This window comes from Malurus melanocephalus, unplaced genomic scaffold, assembly GCF_030028575.1.
Source record: "Malurus melanocephalus ecotype Western Australia unplaced genomic scaffold, MMel_1.1 scaffold_109, whole genome shotgun sequence".
Lineage (NCBI taxonomy): Eukaryota > Metazoa > Chordata > Aves > Passeriformes > Maluridae > Malurus > Malurus melanocephalus.
The window spans coordinates 1,219,182-1,241,233 of NW_026623341.1; the positions used below are offsets into that span (position 1 = coordinate 1,219,182).

The 22,052-nt window shown below is 35.4% G+C and overlaps 1 protein-coding gene across 1 annotated transcript in view; it reads right to left on the minus strand.

The window, feature by feature from the left end:
* EYS (eyes shut homolog) overlaps window positions 1–22,052 on the minus strand; it is a 685,229-nt gene that overhangs the window by 163,865 nt on the left and 499,312 nt on the right. The window contains exon 36 of the mRNA XM_057369428.1: window positions 20,934–21,163. Coding sequence (XP_057225411.1) covers window positions 20,934–21,163 — 230 coding nt within the window. The remainder of the gene's footprint in view (window positions 1–20,933; window positions 21,164–22,052) is intronic.

A 22,052-nucleotide genomic window follows, 5' to 3' on the forward strand; every position in this document is an offset into this window, starting at 1 on the left:
TTTTTTTTTCTTTTCACTTTCCTCTCTGTGGAAAAGTTTGTCTCTAGGACCCGGGTGGGGAAAAGAGAGGGGGGGGGAGGTTTGCTGGAACTTGGGAGTGTTTGCCCCTATTAAATTCATTTAAACCATGACAGTGCTGAATCCATTTGATCTCCACACGTCAGTTCAGCCTCAGACACTTTTATAGCCCGATTTACTCATTGTTTAGAGTGCTCCAAAGGAAAGGCTACTAGAAAAGAACTTCCTGACAATTTTAAAGTGATTGGTTATAYTGCACTGATTGTATTAAAATCTAACAAAATGAAGTTCACTGCAAAGTATKTTTGCAGAAAAGTCCATGAGCAGTGTGGCATCACTACAGATGTTCTGATTTGGTGCAAAATCAGATTCACGCTCAGCTCTGTCCATGGTACCAGCTTGACTGCGGCCCTAATGGATGGCATAGACACATACTGTATGCTGAAATTTTCAAATGAATTCATTTTATTTAAGGAATAATAATTTAGAATCATATCAATATTTTCATTGTCTGAGCCTGTATTTTTAAATCTTGATTTGAACTTGTCTCCTGTTAAATTTCTACAGCTTTCTGTGCAGTTCTCTTGCAGCTTTCTTCTCTCATGTTGTTCAGCAGAGGAGTGGTTTCAATCACTGAAGACTCTGGCTAAATCTTAACAATGAAAGCTAACATCTTCTGGAGTAGTGTTCAGTGTCCTGCACTGTTACAGCTAAATTACATTCACAGTTGCTACGTTTTCAGATTTGAAATCAGTATGTATAGGTAGATGGGTRTGCCCACTTTTTTGAGTTGCAATATCCATAAAAAAAAACCCTTTGGTGATTTAAGACTGCGTATTTCCTAAATTCCTTTAGTATCTTAATACTCTTATAAAAATATTTCATCTTTTGTCCACAATACAGCTGATGAATCCTTTCTGACAGTGGCAAGCAATGACAAAGGTATCTGAATAGGCAAGCGAGCAAACATTCAAGAGGATACTAGGACAGTTGCTTCAAAAAACTCCTCAGTGGTAAGGATTTTAAAATTGTATTACTTCCCAGATTTGCACTGCCTGCACAATAGAGAATGAGGAAGAGAAGGAAAGAACAGTGGTATCTGCTGTCCCATTTTGGATGGGCACTGATCTGCTCAGWAAACTGGCTCTGTGTAGTGCAGTGTGAAGTCAGAACCACAAAGTCTACAGAGGCTCCAGAACAACTGAGAATGCAGTTTTGGTGACRCATTGAAAGGAAGGGCACAATCTATGAGATCAATCACTGAATATTCCTACTRGCAGGTAAGACAGTGGCCTGACAGGCATAGAGTCAATTATAGACAGTCAGCTGGCTTGGAGCGCAGTATGGTGAATAAAGCACCTATGTAGCTATACAGAGGTATGATGGATAGACAAAAACACTATTTACATTCTTAATTAATTAAAACCYGCCTTTTGGCGATGTACAAGCAGCAGGAGTAAAATCTGTGCAAGCTATCACTCAGTGAGGTGCATATTTTTCATATAATGGAAGAGCAAAAAATGGAATACTCAAGCCATTGTTATAAAAAGYGTCTATGCTCTTGAAATCTGGTAAAAATAACTAACATAAAATGCATCACTAATTATAACTATCATAAGACTATGAGAAAAAATAACCAGTGCCTGCAGCTGCAAACTCCCCYGAAAAGTATCAAAATTAAGCTATTTAATCATGAATCAAATTGAAGGCCCCTCCMGAGCTTCGGTTAAGTCTTTCTTTAATTAGGGTATCAGGCTTACAGGCCTCTSTGTGCATTAGTGAAGACTTAGCTTAATAAAATAAATACAATCCTAAATATCAGAAAAAACAGAGGATATTCAAACCTGAGAAACTAACTCTATGGGACTTCACTGCTTTTTTAAACTATGTTGCAAAATTTGGCAATATGAGTTAAAGCTGCTGCTAGGYTTGAGCTGAGAAGAGGATCACTCCGTCTCTAGAGCTCACTTGGACAGTTAAACATTTGCACAGAGGGGCTAGCTCAAGTAACTGCATATAGTCAATATTTATATATAATCAGCCAAAAAGTGAGTTACCACAACTTTTATTGTCTAGTATTGTGCAGTATTGTGCGGTATTGTGCTACCACAGATATAGGTTTCTACCTATCATAAGCAATCACACATTTTATAGAAGAACTAATTAAAACTGAAGTATTTTAAAATGTAATTGTTGCTATTTTCTAGACTCTTCTGTCCAGAAAACTCAATGCAACATTTTACAAGAGTCTACTTCACAAGTTGAGCTTTCTGATGAAAACAAAAGAGTATGTTCAAGAGTGACACACCTGTTTTAATGTACTTTCTGTCATATTAAAAGGTGTATGGATCTAACAAAGTAAGAAAATGTTGTCTCAACTTAAGACTTGTGTTTGACGAAATTTTGTCTATCCTGCAGTTCAGACCAAGTATTTTTATGAAAAATTACACATTTGATGCAAAAGAAAGAAGCAATTAATTTTTTTACTGTTTGAAGTAAGAAGTAATATGATGTTGTCAGTGATTTGATGACAGGATATTCATGGGAAGACTGTATAGAAATGTATGCCTAAAGGTTCACAAATAATTTGTCACATGCTTAAAAATTTCATCACATGGCTTCTGTTACTGTTTGCTACATCAATGCAGTCATTTATATCTTGTGTCCAAGAAAGATGCAACTAACGTAATTGTTATGTTAACAGAATGAAAGGTCGTGCATAGTAGGGAAAAGTGACCCAAYTGGTTTTCAAGTATGCTTTTTCAAYKCTTAAATTATTAGYTTCCTGAATCCTTTAGGAAATCCTACCTTGAAATACAAAGACTTGAAATATTCTTCTTGCTAAATGAGTTTATGAGGAATATGATTAATATAGGAAAGAAGTTGCAGTACATTGCAAGATTAGTTTGATCAATTGGTAGAGCAAGTGCTGTCTTCTAGCCAATTTTATAGGCTAAAGATAAAGAGAGAGACATTTTTCTTTTAAACTTACAGACTATAGCCCCACTGGGTATCAGCCACAAGAGATAAGTCATGTGGGCACTCACAGAACACCTAATCTTAATTAGTACAAGAGACACCATCACACATCACACATCTTTACTCTTTGTTTTCTTGGCTCTAACTCAAAAGCAATGCAACTCCAAAGCCTGCAAAGACCTCTTGTTTCATACGTAAACAATCTGAAAGCCAAACATTTACTTCTCAATAGCTAGGAAAATGTGCTGTCTGGTTAAAAGCTAGTCTTCTCCCATTTTGCTTTCTTTTTTTAGATGATAAAGTGTTCTTCCTGTCAGGATACATAGCACTGCACATGAAAAAAAGTAAAATTAAAAGGACAGTGGCAGAAGTGACAACTTAGCTACTTACCCTGCTGTCAAGTTTTACTTTCCTATCTTCAAACTGCTGTACTTACAAAATTGCTGRAAAAACTGCATTACTTTACCTGGTAGTGAGTAATGTTCGCAGTGTTTTAGTGGTCTCATGCACATGCATCTTTTTTCACCTGGCACTCTGGTTAAAATAAAGCTCTCCTATATGGTTTTCCAATGCAACTTTCCATTTTTACTAGTCTTTTTAAAGGGCATACTCTCTCAGGCAATGGATTTAAGTGATTTACTCAGTGTTAGACCAGGGGGGACAAAATTCCTGAGTCCCCCAGAGCAGCCACACTTTTAATCAAATATAACTMATAAATCACATTTACAACTTTCAGTGCTCAATCAATAAGATACTTTATAGGCTGCAAAAAAATTATCTGGAAAGTAGTAAAAGTACAAGAGGGATGTTACTGAGGGACCACACACATCTAGGCTCTGCACACCATCTGTCTTTAGGGACTAAACTGCCAATTTTAACAATGACTGATTTGTCCCAAAACTCTAATGCATTTATAAGCAATGCATAGTTGGCTGATAATGAAGCATTCTAGGAGGCCATAATCAATAGTACCAAAGCACAGTAAGTTTCCTGTTCTATTTTACCCTAGTTTGGTGACTATTATTAATACCTTTCTCATCAAACTTTAGCTAAAGACTTTTGTTCTCTTGGGCAAAAGTTTTCATGGCTTTTCTCTGAAGCAATCTCCAAGTAATATACAGAATACCAAGGACTTCTCAGTGCTAATTCAGTTACATGTCTTCCTGAAGTTTAATTTGCATATTTAATATAGCAAATTCTTCATCAAGTGTTTAATTTGTATACATAATACTGAACAGTCTCCTGTAGCAAAATTACCCTATTACACAGTACTTCATCTASGAGTGATACATAAGTCAAAAGCAAGTTCTGTAAATTACTGCTCAGATATCTGCATAACTTCAATTATGTAGCAGATAACTTTCTCATAATTTCTGGAGTATGCATTAGAAAACAAGAATTTAATCACCTCAGATACTTCAAAATGTGCTGCCTCTTTGTATATCCCAATAATGACACAAACACAGTGTGTATATTTTGGTATGAAGATTTATYTGAACATTTTTTTCATGCAAAAAACACCAGAGAATGCTTATACTCTATGCTAAGAGAAAAAAATAACAGAGAAATATTATCTCAACCTCTTGAAGATCTAATGACAGCAGCTTTCATGGAATAGAAACAGATGCCTGCAGCTGTTGTATCAATATTCAAATTGAACACATACTCTAGTGATACCAGGGAGTGCTGGCTAAGTGACTCCTAAGTGACAGACTACTCAACAGCAAGTTTTCATTCAGATGAAAATGATCTTATCAGACTGAGTTCAGACAGCTTTGCCTTTCATTCCTTTTTGAGACACCTGCAGAAAGTACTGGCAAATATCTGGATGATTTCAGGTTTTGAAGCCTGAAGACTAGAGCACACCAAAATCYGTGAGAGCTGTAACCAGCTCTTACAACACAGAAAGCAAAAAAATTAAGAAATAGTACTGATACATTAAGACTTGTCATTAAAATAYGTTTTATTTTCAACAACTTAGATGGCAATTTCCTACAAAGATAAATGACAAGAAAAGTGCAATCTCAGCTCAGAAATCTATTTTCTTGCCAAACTGCAAATGATCTAATGTTAGGTCTATGAGGGATCATGTTGTCACTCATTAAGACATTTCCATAGGCTAAAAATATTAAAGTTACTAGTTGTGACTGAGTCTTTAATAGGTTTAAATACTTACCCTTTTAAATCAGAACTGCCAATAATTTTTAAGTAAGGATGGGAGACATTTGTTTGACAAAAACAGTGAATTTGGTAAAAGCCAAACAATCTTTGACCAAATTTAACACCAAATTGCTCTATATCAATCTTAATAAAGTCTCCAGGGTGGAAGGTACCAAAGTCTCACTGGAATCAGAAACCTACTGAGATATCTCTGCAAATAACATGAAAAGTATCCTTTATACTGCAGGTCCTATGCCGTTTTAATGGAGACAAGAGAACCTGTTTATTATGTTTGTAAAAGGCTGTCTGTTTATCTACAGAGCTTTTTTGTTTTTTGATCAAGTGGAATAGCAGAATGCTGAGAAGGGAAGCTGAAAGGATTTGAACTCTAGAAAATCACTGAATCCTGCATGACATCCATACTTTAGGAACTAATCAGAGCCTAAATAAATACACAAGGCTATGGCCAAGTCTTTAAAAGATAAGTTACTATATGCAGCCTTTGATTTCCCACTGATGTTTAGCAGACATTATGTCTGCTAAATACAGACTACAATAGAAAAAAAAACCATCTATAACTGGAAAAACAGTTTCTACTGTGGTGTTCTGTAGACCTGATGGGTGAGTCAAGGCAAGCATGGTCTGGTTCAGGGTGGTCAGCTTCCAGACCAATCCTCCCCTCACCCTCATGGAGCATATGGATATAATAAAACTACAGTATCAATTTATATACTGTAATAGAGTCCTCTGGCATGTAGTTGTATATGAAAATATTGCCAATAATATATTTCTGGTGTTCAGCAATTGGTAACAGTAATTGGATGGACATACAGAGGTCTGCCTGCATGATCTTGTGCAGAAAAAACACTGAGTAATTCAATTTCTATTCAAAGTTGGCAGGGCATGAATCAGATCTGAACTACAAGGCATGATGCTGCATTAATGCACACAGATGGTAGTAATTTTCCCAAATGTGTGAATTCCTCTGCTAATAAAATCACATTATTCATGATTTCTTCACACACTGCTTCAAGACAAGTGATTTTTCAGACAAAGTCAGAGCATGACCATCTGTCACTGATCATAAGGACATGCATAAATGGAGCAATCATGCAGCATCTGGTCAAAATATGATTCAAAAGGCTATAATGGAAAATAATCCAGAATATGATATGATAAAACTTATTTTATCATGAAACAGACATATATTATAGCAAGTTAAGTAACACTTGTACTTTGTGACCTGGATTTTCTTTCATTGTAAGAGTCTGAAATCTGCACCAAAACAGATAAACTCTAAATTTAGATTTTTTTTCCAAAGAAATAAAAAAAAAACAGGAGCTTCTATATGTTTTTTAACACATTGAATATATGCTGTGTATCCAGCTTGGAAGATGATGTTTTCTCTTGTCAGCTAATCATCAATTAAAGGCACACCAAGATAAAGGTTTCTAAAAATTATTTGTGCAACTGATTCCATTGAAACTGAAATAAAGTGCATTTGTGTAATTAGAATGATAGGCATATTTTCTATTAATAACAAATAGGATGTGTTGCCAMGAATGAATTATGGATACTTGATATRTATTGATAGTGCCTATTGATATAGAAAAAAATGTATTTTTAAAAACTGTTCAGTGCAAATGAATCCTAAAGTTACTTTTTCAGATTCATGTGTTGAGTTTTACAATCCCCGACGAAAGAATTTTTCTTCTGGAAAAAGAAAGAAGAAAAAAAGTCACCAATAGCATACACAAGGCTGTTTCAGAGAAACAAAATTAAAAGCTTGGGTTCTGTGAAAACATGTAAGAAATCGGATACTCTGTGGTTGGTCTTAGGTACTGGGCAGGGGATTTAATCTGTTAATCAGAAGTATCTGTACCCACAATCTAATGTTTCCATTGACAAGCATTCTCAGGAGAATGAGTTTGTCTGTGCTGACTGTCCCATGATTTAAGGACAGTTGATTTGGACTAYGAGAACACTGACTACCTCTGGGTGAAGGGTTTGAAATTAACTTTTGTGAAACAYAATTGCTGTCAAATATATTCCATTTAATGTGTGAGACCTGGCAGATTACAGCACCTGCTAATTCATTGAGCTTCCTGTTCTTTGTGATATTTTCAAAGGCAGCTGATCTAAATTATCAGACATCCTATGATTAGGAGAGGATGTAAATAAGAACCTCCTTGAGACAACCCTAGAAATTAAAAAAAAGAAAATCTAGATAAGGAATGGATGAGTGAATTATCAATTAACAAGCAGAATCACATCATTATGATTCCACAAAAAAAAACCCAAACCTATAGAAAAAGTGCTTCAAGAACTGCAGTGAGGGAACAGCATTCCAAGGTCATAGAATAAGTCTGGGCCTAATTCAAGAAGAGAGGTGAACTTGATTTTTAGTCTCTTATGTTATTTAAAGGTATAGCTTGTCTGTCACACACAGAACTTGCCAGACTACAATAGAAAAAACCCATCTATAACTGGAAAAACAGTTACTTACAGAGCATGCATTGAGCTGCTTCTAGTATCCTGACAAATGCTTCCTAAACTGCTCCTAGGGATGGGTTTTTGCCATACTAAATGACTGTAGGTTTGCTTGGAGGTGGAGGCAAGAATGCTCTTTTTACTTCTTTATCTGATGTCCCTTTTTTCTCAAATACACTCTGTGTCGACCGAGAAACAGTCTCAATCTTTGATTTGTGACAGTTTATTATACCTTTCTTTCAGTACATTTGGCTTTTTTATTTCTTCCCTCACACTGAGCATTGTCAGTGCGAGTACCTCTTCTACTGTTAACATCAAACAATTGAATAGTTTGCTTCAGGAAACTAATTCTGCAATGCTACAGGACATAATCTATCTCCAAAATGTATCTCTTTCAAGTCAAATGCTTTCTCTGTATAATCCAATTTAGTGAGGGTATTCTTCTTTGCTACCTTTGATTCAGCTTCATAATCCAGTGTGTATAGCCAAAGAAAACTATTTTTGTGGTCTCTGAGTGATTCAGTTCATCTCAGAATATATGTGCTCTTAGTCCTTAAATCCTTTCCCCCTTTCCTTTGTCCTGATTGTAGCTCTGATGTCACATGTACAGAGCATCAAGCTAAGCTGGGTGGTGGATTCTATTCTCTCCTGTATCATATGTGTGATGGTCCAGTGATCACAAAARCAAGGAAAATAAGAAGCAAGCTACGGCAGATTTCCAGAGAAGGGCTTATGGAACCATCAGAACAACAAAAAGTATAGGCCATATGTTTTATGATCAAAATAATCATGAGTAAACCACGGTTAGTGCTAGTGTCCAACTGTAACACAAGTATTTGAATACAATTTTTGAAATTATCTCCCTGATAGCAGTGGTAGTATTCAGGTTTTTATTCAAATTCTTGAATTATTTCCTAGTATTGTCTCCCTAGGTGTTTCATGTGTTAACAAAATTTCAACCCCAAATTTTCATGGAATTTTCCATTTCAACTTCACCACATTCTATTAATTTTGAAGATCACAGTGGCTGCAAATTAAATCAAGCTCCTTGCTCGCTATGATAGGATATTGGCTTTTGTAAGGCAATGTTCTGACATCCAAGGAATAGAGAAGGAAGAAAATAAGATCTCACAATAGTACATAGYGAAGTATTGATTGGAAAACTCACTGAGTTTTTTCTACACATGTCGTTGTCCAAACCCATTGTTTTTTCCCCAAACAAAGATAGAAACTCTGTTGTTCAGTCTTCATTCAGTGATGACAWTGGGGAAACATTCAAGTACTTTTAAGAAAAAGTCCAAGTAGGACTTGGACTCAATATTACTGGTTCTGAAATTRCACCCGATTTGTACCAAGAAATGCTAATAAGAGATAACTAAATTTAGGGCTCTTTTAATAAGTATTATTTAATTTTTAAAATTATTTTTATTATCAATTGTAAATAACAGCAGAGAAACAGAGAAACAGAGAAAGCAATGTCTGTGTAGATAGAACATAAAAGTAAGGAGAAAACTGATGAAGTATTTAAGGTAGAAGCATTTTTTCCACTGAGCATTCAGTAACACAGGAGCAAAGAATCTCACTTCTCATCCCACCCACACTCCCTATTAAATGGGGTACACAACAGTTCTACTGACCTGACTGTCCCACCACAGGGGCCACAACAAACACCTGTAGCCACAACCCCTGTGAACACCTTTACCACASAATGCATCTCCTGCCAACTCATGAAAAATGAGCAGGTTAGTTCAGACAAATGCTGGTCTATGTGGGTGCTGTGTGGCTCAGACTGCCTCAAAAAGCAGAGCAGCAGCTATTACATGACACACTCACACATGATTCAATACATCTGTAGAATTAACTTGATTACATTTCAACTAGTTAATTAAACAAGTCTGGACTGGTAGTCAGAAAAGTTTTCCACATAGCTGGATTACAGAAAGAGTGATGCAAGTTTGGAACAGTGGCCAGCATAGGCCTCAAAGATTGTTTGGGGTCTGGAGCATCTCTCTCTTGAGGAGAGACTGCAAGAGCTGGGCCTGTCCAGAGAAGAAAAGACTGAGAGGGGATTCCTTTAATGCATATAAATATCTCAAATGCAGGTCTCAGGAGGGTGGTGCCAGGCTCTTCCCAGTGACAGGATGAAAAGCAATGGCCATAAACTAAAATACAAGAAATTTCATCTCAACATGAGAAAGAACTTCTTCACATTGAGGGTTGCAGAGCCCTGGAACAGGCTGCCTAGGGAGGCTGTGAAGCCTTCATCTCTGGAGATATTCAAAATGCACCTGGACGTGTTCCAGTGTAACCTGCTCTAGGTGACCCTGCCTTGGCAGGGTGATGGACTGGATCATCTCCAGAGGTCCCTTCCAACCCTAACAGTTCTGTGATGACAAAGAAGTAGTCAAATAGAAGATGATAAAAAAAATGTCCCTTTCTTTATATTGGGGCTCAAAAAAAAAAGGAGATGCTGAGACAGAAACTTATTTCTGCTCACACTGCCCTGGCAGGGTTTGGCAAGACAAAAAGGACTGTAAGAGCTACAAAAAAAAAAAAAAAAAAAAAAAAAAAAAAAAAAAAAAAAAAAAAAAAAAAAAAAAAAAAAAAAAAAGGAGGAAAAAAGAACTACAAAGGGTGGCAAGAAAAGATACAAAACTATTATGAAGTTGAAATACAGTATTTCTCTGAGGTTTTTGTGTTTTGCACACATATACACAGTAGCATGTAACTAGTTTATTGCTATCTGTAGGAACAAAGCCAGAAAATAAATAAGAATACAATATAGTATTATATAGTCTGTAACATAACATAAGGAAGAAAAGAAGAAACAGCACTGGTCAGGGTGAGTAAGAACCATTTCTGGTTTTAACAAAGAGTCTTTTAATGACATWTCACAATCTTGTCATAGATGCTTTTGGCATTTTTCTCCCTCACTCCTTTTTTAAGTAGGCAGATACTGGTTACAACTTTTTTTAAAGACTCACTAATCAGATGTTTAGAGGAAGGACACTTTTTGTTAGGGGAGCACCTTTTAAAGCAGAAAATGAAACTAGCCATGCTAGGAGCAAAAGATCATGGCATAGATAAATGAAGATATTTCCAGAACTTAAAAAAAACCTAATGTCATGCAGAGTGACTAAGCCTTATTGATTATTAGAAGTTATTTTATAATTATTTTAGAAGTAAAGTTCATCACTACCCATAGAGTCCTGTACGTTTTTTGGCAAGTCATTCATGTGAAAAATAAGATACAGCAATATAATAGCATACCATTAATATACTGCTTCTGAAACTATAACAATACAGCAGCCCTTCAAAGTATTGCTGGTGGAGCCAGARGAAAGAATGAAAAATGTCGCAATTCTGGAGATGCAGGAAACATGTGATGTATTTTCACAGGTAACAGAAGATGCAGACAAATGCAGGGATTGGTAAAGTTCCATTTGAAACCTCATTTTAGCAACAACAAAGTAGCAGGCATTCCCTGCACTGAGATAAGATGATTAACATGGCAAGCTGAAAGGGTTTGTGCAAATGGCAACCATAAAACATTCATTTCCTTTCTCAGAGAGTTCTAAGTTTTTATTAGCATTCTGGTGTCCATTAATTTTTTCTTTATCCTTTAAAGAGAACTTCAGCTGGATTAAGTATAATGCTGCTGATAAAATACTTTTCTTTATAACTGCTCATTTTATTTTCATTTCCTAGATTCGTATTTAAAAAAAAAAAAAAAAAAAAAAATCATTGTTCAGCTGCCCCATCACACAACCTCATAAATCTGTCCTGCCTGCTGGTAAGTGACACAGTAGTAACTCCTTTATCCTGTTCCTCCCTCCTTGTCTTAAATAATATCAACACTTTAGCATATCTAACTGGGACCAAAGGCTTAATCACCCTTTTTAATGGACCTAAAATCTAAAACAAAGCAAAACAAAACAGAACAAAAAAAAAAATAAAAATCAGGGGTGACTCATGAAACATTTTGAGCCAATATTTTGGATGAAAATGTTTAGTTTCAACAAAATTTATTGTTACTGTTCCTTTTAAATCTTTTGCTTCCCCAGCATCTCTGGATAAATTTTAGACCCACAGGCATCAGCAGCTGGATTATTTATGAGAATGTTCAGGTTTTAAATCCGGGCTGACATTCTTTTCTTTATTCTCAATTGCACTCAGGTTGGTCTCCAGAAGCGTCAAAAAATGGGAGACTGATTCTGATCATCTAGAAATGAATTTCATATTCTCAATTCCTCTCTTGAGTCTCTCTGAATTCATCTTTAAAGGAAGAAATTTATGCAGGCTGTTGGATTTCAAAGACAAATGAATCAATGGTCCCTTCATACTCGATTTTTTGGAAATTCTTGATTTTCTGCACCTTTTCTGTGCATTAATATTTTTATGAGTGATTTAAAATGCTGTTATATCAAGTGCAGAATTAATGTAATAGGAGTTTCTGTAAAACTCCTACATAAGAATCTCTGAACAGAGAGGGCTGTGTAATGATTCTACGATGCTCCTAGCTAGACAGTCAATGAAGTACACATGTATTTAGTGGGAATACTCCCATCTTATGGGGTTTTTCTCCTATTACAACTCCACAATTTAAACCTCAGACAAACCTACAGTTATAAGCCTTTTAAATATTTCCACTGTGCTGCATAAAACCCAAAACACAGTATTGTAGTCTGTTATGTGAGAAAATGCATTTGAAGAAACAGGTGTACAACACAGACTGGGTTTCTGCTGTCAAACTCTAAAAGAAACTTGAATGGCTTGTGGCTGAACGGTACCACATTGTACACATTTTACTCATATAAATCTTTGATTGATTTATGCTCTTTATTTTGCTGACGTTCATCAATTGCTGAAACAGATTGTAATATGTATAAAAAGAAACAGCCATTCATTTATGATTATTGCCATAAGAYATTATTATAAATAGTGCCATGAAAACAGCTTTGGAAGTCAGATGAATCTATAGTTTTCTGTTTCGGTTGGTAGAAGCCATTAGGATCCCTGTCTTTTTTTTTCGTGGTTTTATTTTCCATATTTGCATATTTTCTATTGTATTTGATATGCAAGTGTCTTTCATTATTTTTTTATAATACACTAGTTTTATTTTTGTCTTGCATAGGGCTAAAGAATCCATTAAAGAGTGTTCTTGATACAGGGAAATATGATTCACAGACGAAAATTGTTTTCATTTATGCAAGTTTGTTTTCATTTATGTTTGGGCAATGTCTCGATTCTTTGCTCTGTTTGATAATGTATTCGGAATTTTCAATAATTCCACTAAAACACACTGAGACTCTACATGCTCACAAGCTTTTGAATCTCTCTACACTCTGCACAGAACTGATTTATATCCGTGTAGAATTTATGTATATAAATCAATTGTATTACAAGGAAATTCACCTTCTGAATCCTTATTTCCTGGATCACTAAAATGCTAAGTAGCTAAAACGTTTTTGCTACATAATTACTTGCATGTTCTATCACCACAAACTGTTATTACAAAAATATAAAGAAACTACAATGGTGGAAAAAAAAAAAAACCCTGGCTTTTCATATTACATAAAAGATCTTGGCTTCCTCAGAGGGAGGAGGGAGACTTGAGGAGCMTCACAACAGTAACTTCTCAACATCTATATCATAAATTTTCCACCTCTTTAAACACCCGCAGTTTGAGATTTTATGTAAATGCAGGCACCAGTGTTCTGTGGAGATGCATGAAAGGGAATGTATCAGTTACTCTTCATCAGAAATTATGTGGGGTTTCATGCTTAAATCAGAAATTTATSCTTAGGCTAGGAAACAGCAAAGCCATTTTCTCTGTAGCCACACTTTGTAAGTAGCCAGCATCTTTCCACAATGGCCACTGGCCTTGGGAGGTGACATGAGAGGATCAGCCAGTTGACATGGTCCTGAGCAGGACTCTCCAGTGAGGTCCCAAGAGAATTCTGGTGTCCACTTTGCTTTCTCAGTTAGCCTGAAGTTCCTGACTGTGGTCTGGGAGCAGACTCGGAGCTGCACACCTTGTATGCAGGAATGAAAAAAAAAACCCCTCTGATTTTAATGACAGCATTCCTGAAATCAAAATGTCAAGGCAGTGCAACATACTGTTATCCTAACTCAGGAACACAGATTATTTCTAACTAACTACTAAATTAACTGTGCTGTAAAAGCAAACACAGCCTCTGTGTCTTCTGTCTCTTTCTTCCAAGTTACATAATAAAGCTCAAAACCATTATTTAATACCTCACCTGCTTTATTATCTGGTATCAACTGTGGAAGAACTGAAATGAGTCAAGCTCAGAAAACAAGCATTGCCATGCTGCCAGGGAAGACACAACAGTTTTGCAGATAACTTGATTATGAGCAAGTTAGCACAACAGAACAAATGGCTGCAATGCAGGAGTTACTGAAAGAAGATTTTTACAGAAAATGCCATAAATGGAGAAATAAAGGAAGAAAAAAACAAAGCATTTGTCACTTATGCAACAATGATTATCGTCAAATGAAAAATGACTCAAAGGAGCAGGGAGATTAGCARCCTAATAGGCTGCAAGCTTTAGAAACAATCAACTTTTATACTGACATTTTCAAGTGGAAAATGAAGGAAAGAAGTCTTGTTCCCTGCAAATCATAAGCTTAACAGTATTAAATTTTCTATCTTTTCTTGCCCAAAATAGTATTTGTTATCCTGTTGTTACAATTTTCCTAAAAAATATTATGGCAAGAAAACATTCATCCAAAGTAAAGAAGTAGTGGTTCAAAAGCCAAATGCTAGAAACAGCAAACTTWAACGGGTCTGGTCTATATGATGAGAAGACAAACAGTTTTCGACTGCTTTTATCAATTGTTTTCCTCAGAAATGCTCATTGATGCAAGTACTTATAGCAGAGTGCTACAACTATCTCATTTTTAATGAAATCCAAATAGAAACAAAAACTTTAAGCAACACTTAAAACCAATACCTAATGATTTAAAATGGCTCATGACTCGATGTGAATGGAAGTGAATACAAGACAGAGGATGCATTAGCAAACTGACAACTCTGTAAAAATATTCTCTAATTACTAACTTTTTTCACCATAATCTCTCAAAGCAACTTGTGCCTAAGAGGCTCCATAATACATTTCAGAGAAGAAACTTGTTAAATATTTTTAAATTTCTGTTAAGAGAACCCTATAGCTCTAGAGCATACCATACAGCTCTATGTTAAATGCTATAGCAGTAGATGCTGTAGCTGCTCTGGAGCTCCCTGGTTGTGGGTAGATGGCAGCTGCAATCATAAGCAGCTTTACAGACAATGGGACAGCTGTTTTTAAGAGTTTGTTGCTGCTCTGAAGAGCTCTTTCCACATCTCAACAAGATTTTTTTTGTTATCATCCTTCTAGGTATAATTAAGGTGTATCTTAAACTCTCATCTAACCACATATTCAAGTSTTAATGATCAGAAAACTGTTACATCCCTTTACAATTTCATTAAGTCCTCTGGAGGAATTTGAGATGTAGGTTGTTTTTAAGCAATAAGCTTACATRAATCACCAAAGAAGTAACAGAATGGAGGGATCCTAATTCAGGGTCTGATGTAGTAGAATACCTTAATCCTGAACATAAAGCGCAGGAATCACACAGATTCCTTACACTCTTACAATTAAAGACATGTAAAGCTTACATSCTTGACTGAACCTGGAACATATTACCTAAATTAGATTAAAGTGGAATATTAAGTTGTATAAAAACTTGTAGCAACACTAGTTTTTGAAGTGGTAAAATTCTACAAAAGTGTTCAGGAGAGCGGGAGAAGGATTACTCTAAAATTGCTCCACTTCTTCCTTGTGAATTTAACTTMATTTCCCTCCAAATCCTGTTTTCCTGTGATTTCAAAAATGCTCCAGCCAATGAACCCTCATTAAAATAAAACTGATAGARCAAGATATTTTAGACATTTTCAAAAACATCTCCATAATTTTGTGAACTAAGAAGGAAAAAGCAAGAACCATATGCTAAATTCAGGTGTCTCTGCAGCTAATATGATTGCTCACAGACACAGGGTATTTTGAAGTGCTAACAAGTTACACTTCACAAGGTTTGCTTAGCCTGATATCAAAAGTGTAAAATTTGTGTCCACAAGTGAAAGTGCAGAGAAGAAAATTAATTTATATAATACCTTTTTTCATTGCTCACCCAAATAATATATCTATTGAATTTTATGAATGAAGCAAACTGTGGAATGGCTAGCTGTTTCTTGTGAAAATTGTTRTAATCTCAACTAGTGTATCAAATACAGCACACAAAGTTAATTAACTTCTGGTTTAAACCTTGAGTGTTCTTAACTAGACTTCTTAATTTTTAACCCCATCCCTTTAAAAAAATTTAAGTCTGACAGGAAAACTTACTACTTTTTTTCAAATATAGCCCAAAACCTAGAGAATTCATTTGGAAGTTTTATATACACAAATGGGATAGCAAAAGGTATCACATGATTTTAGACATAAGCTGAGGTCAATGACATCAAATTAATGACTGAGGTAATTTTTTGATATCTCTAACACATTATTTTTTCCTGCTCACAGACCCCTGTCCTTGCAGGAGGACAAAATGAGTGAAAGAACCCTTAAACCCTGGAAAAAACAGAGGCTTTGGGGTAACCACATCCCATTTTTTCTTTCTGGGTACCTCAACCTGAAACTTGAATGTGGAGATGAAAGTGAAATTGCCCTCCCTAAACCTCTTTATATCATTTTCACTGGCTCACTTTTCTTTTTGATGGAAAATGTCACAGACTTGTTTTAAATCATACTTACACAGGATAAATGTTATGAAGGAGATAAATAGTTCTACTAGAGACATGAGATTGTTCTAAATATGGCTGAAATAACAGAAATTGGACCAACTACATTTCTTTTCAAAGCCAAATACACAAAGCCCCCCAGACTTGTCTGAGATGAATTATGGTAGTCAATGATGCAGGTTAGAAATGTTAAATTAGGAACAATGTCTAGAAGTGGCTATAAAAAAAAAAATCTAATGTTCGGGTTGATATTATCAAGTATTGCTCTACAAATCAGGAATTCAACAAGTGTATCCTGGGGAATAAATGTAGCAAAGTCTTTAGGTGTGACTGTTCCAATATAAATGCCTGCAACAGCCTTGCATTTTACTGCTGCTTTTGCAGCTTTATCAAAGGAGTTGACCTTTAAGTAATGTACAGAATATACACAGGCAACATATCAAATTACACAGATTTCCTGGTTTTTACACATGACATTTAAATACTCTTTTTATTGAACAATTTATAAAACTTTTACGGAATACTAAAAATTTTGGAGACTTTAAAAATGTTAATCTTGTAATTAACAGTCAAGGACGTACTATCTTTGCACAAKCAAGACAGTGATATTCCAAACCTATCGCTATGAACTTTGCAGAAATCCACAACCATCTGCTTTCATGCTGAAGCACAACCATTGCGTTATTTTCCACTTGTGTGGGAATTTCACAATGAAGCAGACATCACAGATTAGTGAATAAAGAAAGAATGATACATTTCAGGTTAAAGTAAAATAAGCTTATTTATACAAAAAGGAAAAAGAAAAATGGGCAGCACAGAGTACACTATCTGCCCTTCATAGTATTTCCTGTGTATAGAATCCTCCCTTTCTATTGGATGAAAGCAGTCATGTAGCACTCACCACTGAGTAATGAAGATAAATTTTCCATGGCAAACAGATTTTGTATGCTGAATTTTAATATAGTTTTTAAAACACATCTTTTACTAGTTTCTAATTTCCAAGTAACTTTAGTAATTTTTTGTTTAAAAAAAAATAGAAAAAGGAAGATACTGAAAGCGCTATTAAAGGGAACTGAGGCCTCAAACGGTTGCCCTTCCATGCTCTAGACTAGATCCTCACTTTGCCACTTTGGTACATAACCAGTGTTGATAACTTCAGTTTGAATTTGGCAAATACACTGATTTGTATGCACACTCTTCTACTTCCTTAGAAAAATGGAGATAGRCTCCCATTTTCCAAAACTGTCATTTAGAGATATTTTGGAGGTATGCGTTTAGAGTAAGTACACTGTGTTTTCAGATAAACTGGCTTGTCTAATATACATATATATAAGGACAATTATGACTCRAAGGTATTTCTTGTAAGGGCAGGAAAACCTTGTAAGGGCCAGAGTTTACTAGTCAAGGAACAATTGAATAGAAAAATGAAATTGCATTTAATAATACTCATCATGTTAAAACACATAACTGAGATAATGATGTTCACTTGCTTTCACTTTAGAAGGTGTTCCTATACACTTAACAAAAATAGTTTTGCTAATAAGCTAAGTGTACCTTACCATAGCTTTTAAATCAGCAAATGCACCCGTTCTAATGAGGCCAAGATATTCACAGAGGGTTTGTATACAAGACCCTCTGTACCCCATGTCACCTGTTATGCCAGGTAAGTGTATGAGGAGTTTCTTGCTAAAACTTGGTTTATGGTAGGTACAAGGCAGATCACAATGATGAATAACGAAAATACGTTGCTGAAATGTACAGGTAGACAGAATAGCATATTTGAAACAGATCACAGCTGTCTTTAAGGAGTCAAGAGAAAATTTCCTTGACTGAAAATTTCTTTACATGATAATTTACTTTCTCCATTGGAAGGTCTATRGCAAATAATTACAAAATTATTGCAGATGTGCTTATATTCTGTAATTATGACRTCTCTCTAAATTTCTTGAAGAACTGCTCTCTGAATATCAGAGCTTTATAATAATAGCTCAGCTGGGAAATTTCTGGTTTCATTAGACTAAATTATCAATCTCATTGAAAATTTAGGATTAAATAATATCACCCTATGCTGCAGTTACTTTTCAACTACTAGATACAGGATACATCAAGTCATATTCTGATCTATATAAAGATGCAATATGACAGCATGAGCTCTGGATGTTGCTGCCCCAGTGAGCTCCCAGTCRAGGAGCATGTCACATACTGCAGCCCTGGCTGACCCAGGAACACTAGCAAAAAGGAGGAGGCTGTTCTCTGCATTGAATTGGGGGTTTTAGAGGGTAAAAGCAGAAATCTGTGAAAAGAGAACTTAATTCATCTTCTCCACACAAAAAGAAAAAGAAAAGGAGTGTTATTCTTCCTGTGCTAGAACTGTTAGACATCCTATKTKGAAATAYKAAWCAGATATGATTATACAGCTGAGGTMAAATTCTCCAAAGGAGYTAYTTGTTTCAGGGTKTCTTTAAAGCTTGAATTCTGTTTCATTGAATGGAATGGTTACTGGTGTATGTAATGCAGGGAGTTTCAGYGCTAGCCATCAGAGATTTGGTTATAACTGCAAGTGTAAGAATCTCCTGCTTTCAATTTGCTCTTCAGGTAGTCATAATTCAGTCATATTTTCACACATGATTTTTGAAACAAAATGACAGAAAGAGAGAGAGAAGGGGTCCCCTTCATTTACACAACTAAGATAAACTTTACAAATTTCTTTGGAGGTGTATTTGGAAGTCAACTCACTCCACTGTATGAGCTCTGCTGCTCGGCACTGGTTAAGCTCCAAAGGAGAAAATGGCTTAGAATGCTGTATTTCTGAATGAGCAACACAAAAATAGCTTTTTCAGTCAATGGAACAGAAGCTACTTCCCCCAGAGTCTGCGGCACACGGAAGTAAGTACTAAGCCCAGATAATATCATTCAAACACAGGTTATGCCAGTCAGTTATCATTAAGAACACCAAACCACAGAAGACTCCTGGAGACTGACAGCTCAGCTGGGAGGTCAGAGGAAAGCAGTAATCAGACACTGGTGGAAGGAACCAGTGGAGTCCCACAGAGTGGTTGTGACATATACTGATATATCCTTTTACCAGAAGATGCCTGTCAAACTCCTGCTTAAATTGAGCATTGCTTACTCCTGGCATAACCCTCGGAAAAAGCTAAAACCAGCACAGATGATGCTGATAAAAAGGATGCCAACTGTATTGTTTGGAACACAGAAGGGAATYCTGGCACATGAGATGTATGTAAATAAATAAAACACTTCATTGAAATGTTGAAAATACTTCATTGAAGAACTAACTAAATCTTTAATGTTTTATGAAAACACACTTTTTTTGTTTCACTGTTTTATGTTGCAGTTTCTACAGCTGTGGTGTATTGCAAGCAAGAGTATGCCCAGATACCAAATATATAGAAAATACTAATGGAATTCAATTTTAACATTGAAAATTTGCATATATAYGATTTATTATAAACTTGAGAAAGCTTATATAGTAAAATGCTCTTCTATGTAAGCAACACATGACAATTACATTTTTTTGAGCCAACAGTCAGTGATTGCTTTCACATATAGTGAATGCAATTACCTATTTTTACAGTAATACTAGGTGATGCTAGCTCAGATACACTGGCAGCCTGACAAGGGCATTTTTAACTCTAGTTGCTTTTACTTCATACCATGGGAAGTTCATTAGGAGGATGATAGTTATATAACCATAATCTAGCAATTTTTTTTGTTCTTTTCCTGCACACCAGTAATGCCCTTTAGTGCTATGAGAATTATCTACTGCAATTTAGAACCCAGAGTACCTTAAAGCTAAAGCAGTTTTTGAGGCCAGCTATGAAATGTATTCTAAAAAACAACTTTCTGAAAAGCAATAATTAAAAGCAATTGCAATTACAGAACAGAAATATTGATCTTATGGCCTTGATTCATTTCACAAAGAAAACAAAATTACTAAAAGAAATATTTTTTTATTCAAATTCTAATTAAAATAGGGTCATTTGATTGATCCGTGCTTTATGAGCAAGAGCAATAGAAGAATAAATGAGGTATAGGTTAAAAAAAGCCTTTGTCAACAAAAGATCAGACATAATGATAAAAAAGCAGTCTCTAGAAATGGAAAACATAATCTTTTTAGGAAATCTTCTCCTTATTTTCATAAGTAAATTTTCTTCTGCCCCAGAAATAATACACTGTAAAACACACATTAAAACTGTGCCTGAAAATTTTGCAAAAATAATGCAGTATTTTTTTTTTATTAACCCAAATCTGCAACTCTTCGGAGTGTGCCTGACTGATATCACCTAACATACTGCAAATAAGTATTATTTGAATTACCATAATGAATTTGCTCCTCAGTTTCCAACAGTAATTGGGATGAAAAGCATAGAAACATGCTGATCAATAACTCTTYCCCCTTTTCATCACCATAGCAGAATAAGACTTGAATTTCACAACTAATAGAGAAAAAATAAATCACAACTACCTTTTTCACAGAATCGACCAGTAAAATGTAGTGGGCAGTCACACTGGAACGAGGTGGCCCCAGTAGGCAGAGAGAGAGGATGACAAGTCCCTCCATTATGGCACAGCCCTTCCTGGCATACAGATGGTAATTCAGGGGAAATCTGAGAGGGCACACCAGGTTCAGGCAAGGGAGGCACGTCAGAAGGAACCACAGGGAATGCTGTTGACAGATGTGCAGGTACAGAAATTCTGAAAGGAGAGACAATATATCAAAACAAAAAAAAAAAAAAAGATATTTAATTTTGCTACTACACTTAAGCTTCAACTGATAATAGTAGTTTGGTTTTTTTTTTTTTTAATAGAAATTCAGACTAAAGAAAATGTGAGTACATAAGGAATTCCCAAATCAAGTCCCCACCCAGAAATCTAGCAAAAACATAAGGAAGGTTTTTTTTTGTTTTTTTTTTCCTGTGAGGAAGTAAGAAATAGCCTTYATGCAAGCAACACAGATTGTATGTGCTCTCATAATTAATTTTTGGTGGATGTCAACAATGGTTGGTGAATAAACACAGGCTTCACTTATTAAATATCATATTTCTTGAAGATACCAAAACTTATAAGACAGTTTTTGAAGAGATTACTTCCATACAAGTAGATAAAGCATGCACAGTASAAGGAAACACAGAAACACAGTATGTTTTAATTCAAAGAAATATTAGGGAGAACAGGGAAAGGTGAAGAAAAAGAGAGACTTTTTTGTTTAATACCACCTGTTAATCAACTCTGTTTATTACTGTTTTTTGTTTCTGCCACAGAGTCAAACTTGTGACTCACTAAAATTGTGCAAATGTAAGGCTTCTGATTTACCAAGCAGAACAACTTACGTGCATCATATGAGTTACTATGGTGAYGGCAAAGCAAAAAGAATCAGGAGTCCCAAGAAGATTCAGGACTATTTAACAAGCTTTTTCTATTAAAAAAAAGTTCTCACTGAATTTTACATAAGAGAGAGACATTCTTCTTTCATTTTCTGAAGTTCAAGAGATTCTAATTTTTTCCCAGCAAGTGATTTCCCATTCTGAATTTTAATTTGGAAACTATTATCTAATAAAATATCTTGCTATTTATACTTCATTGG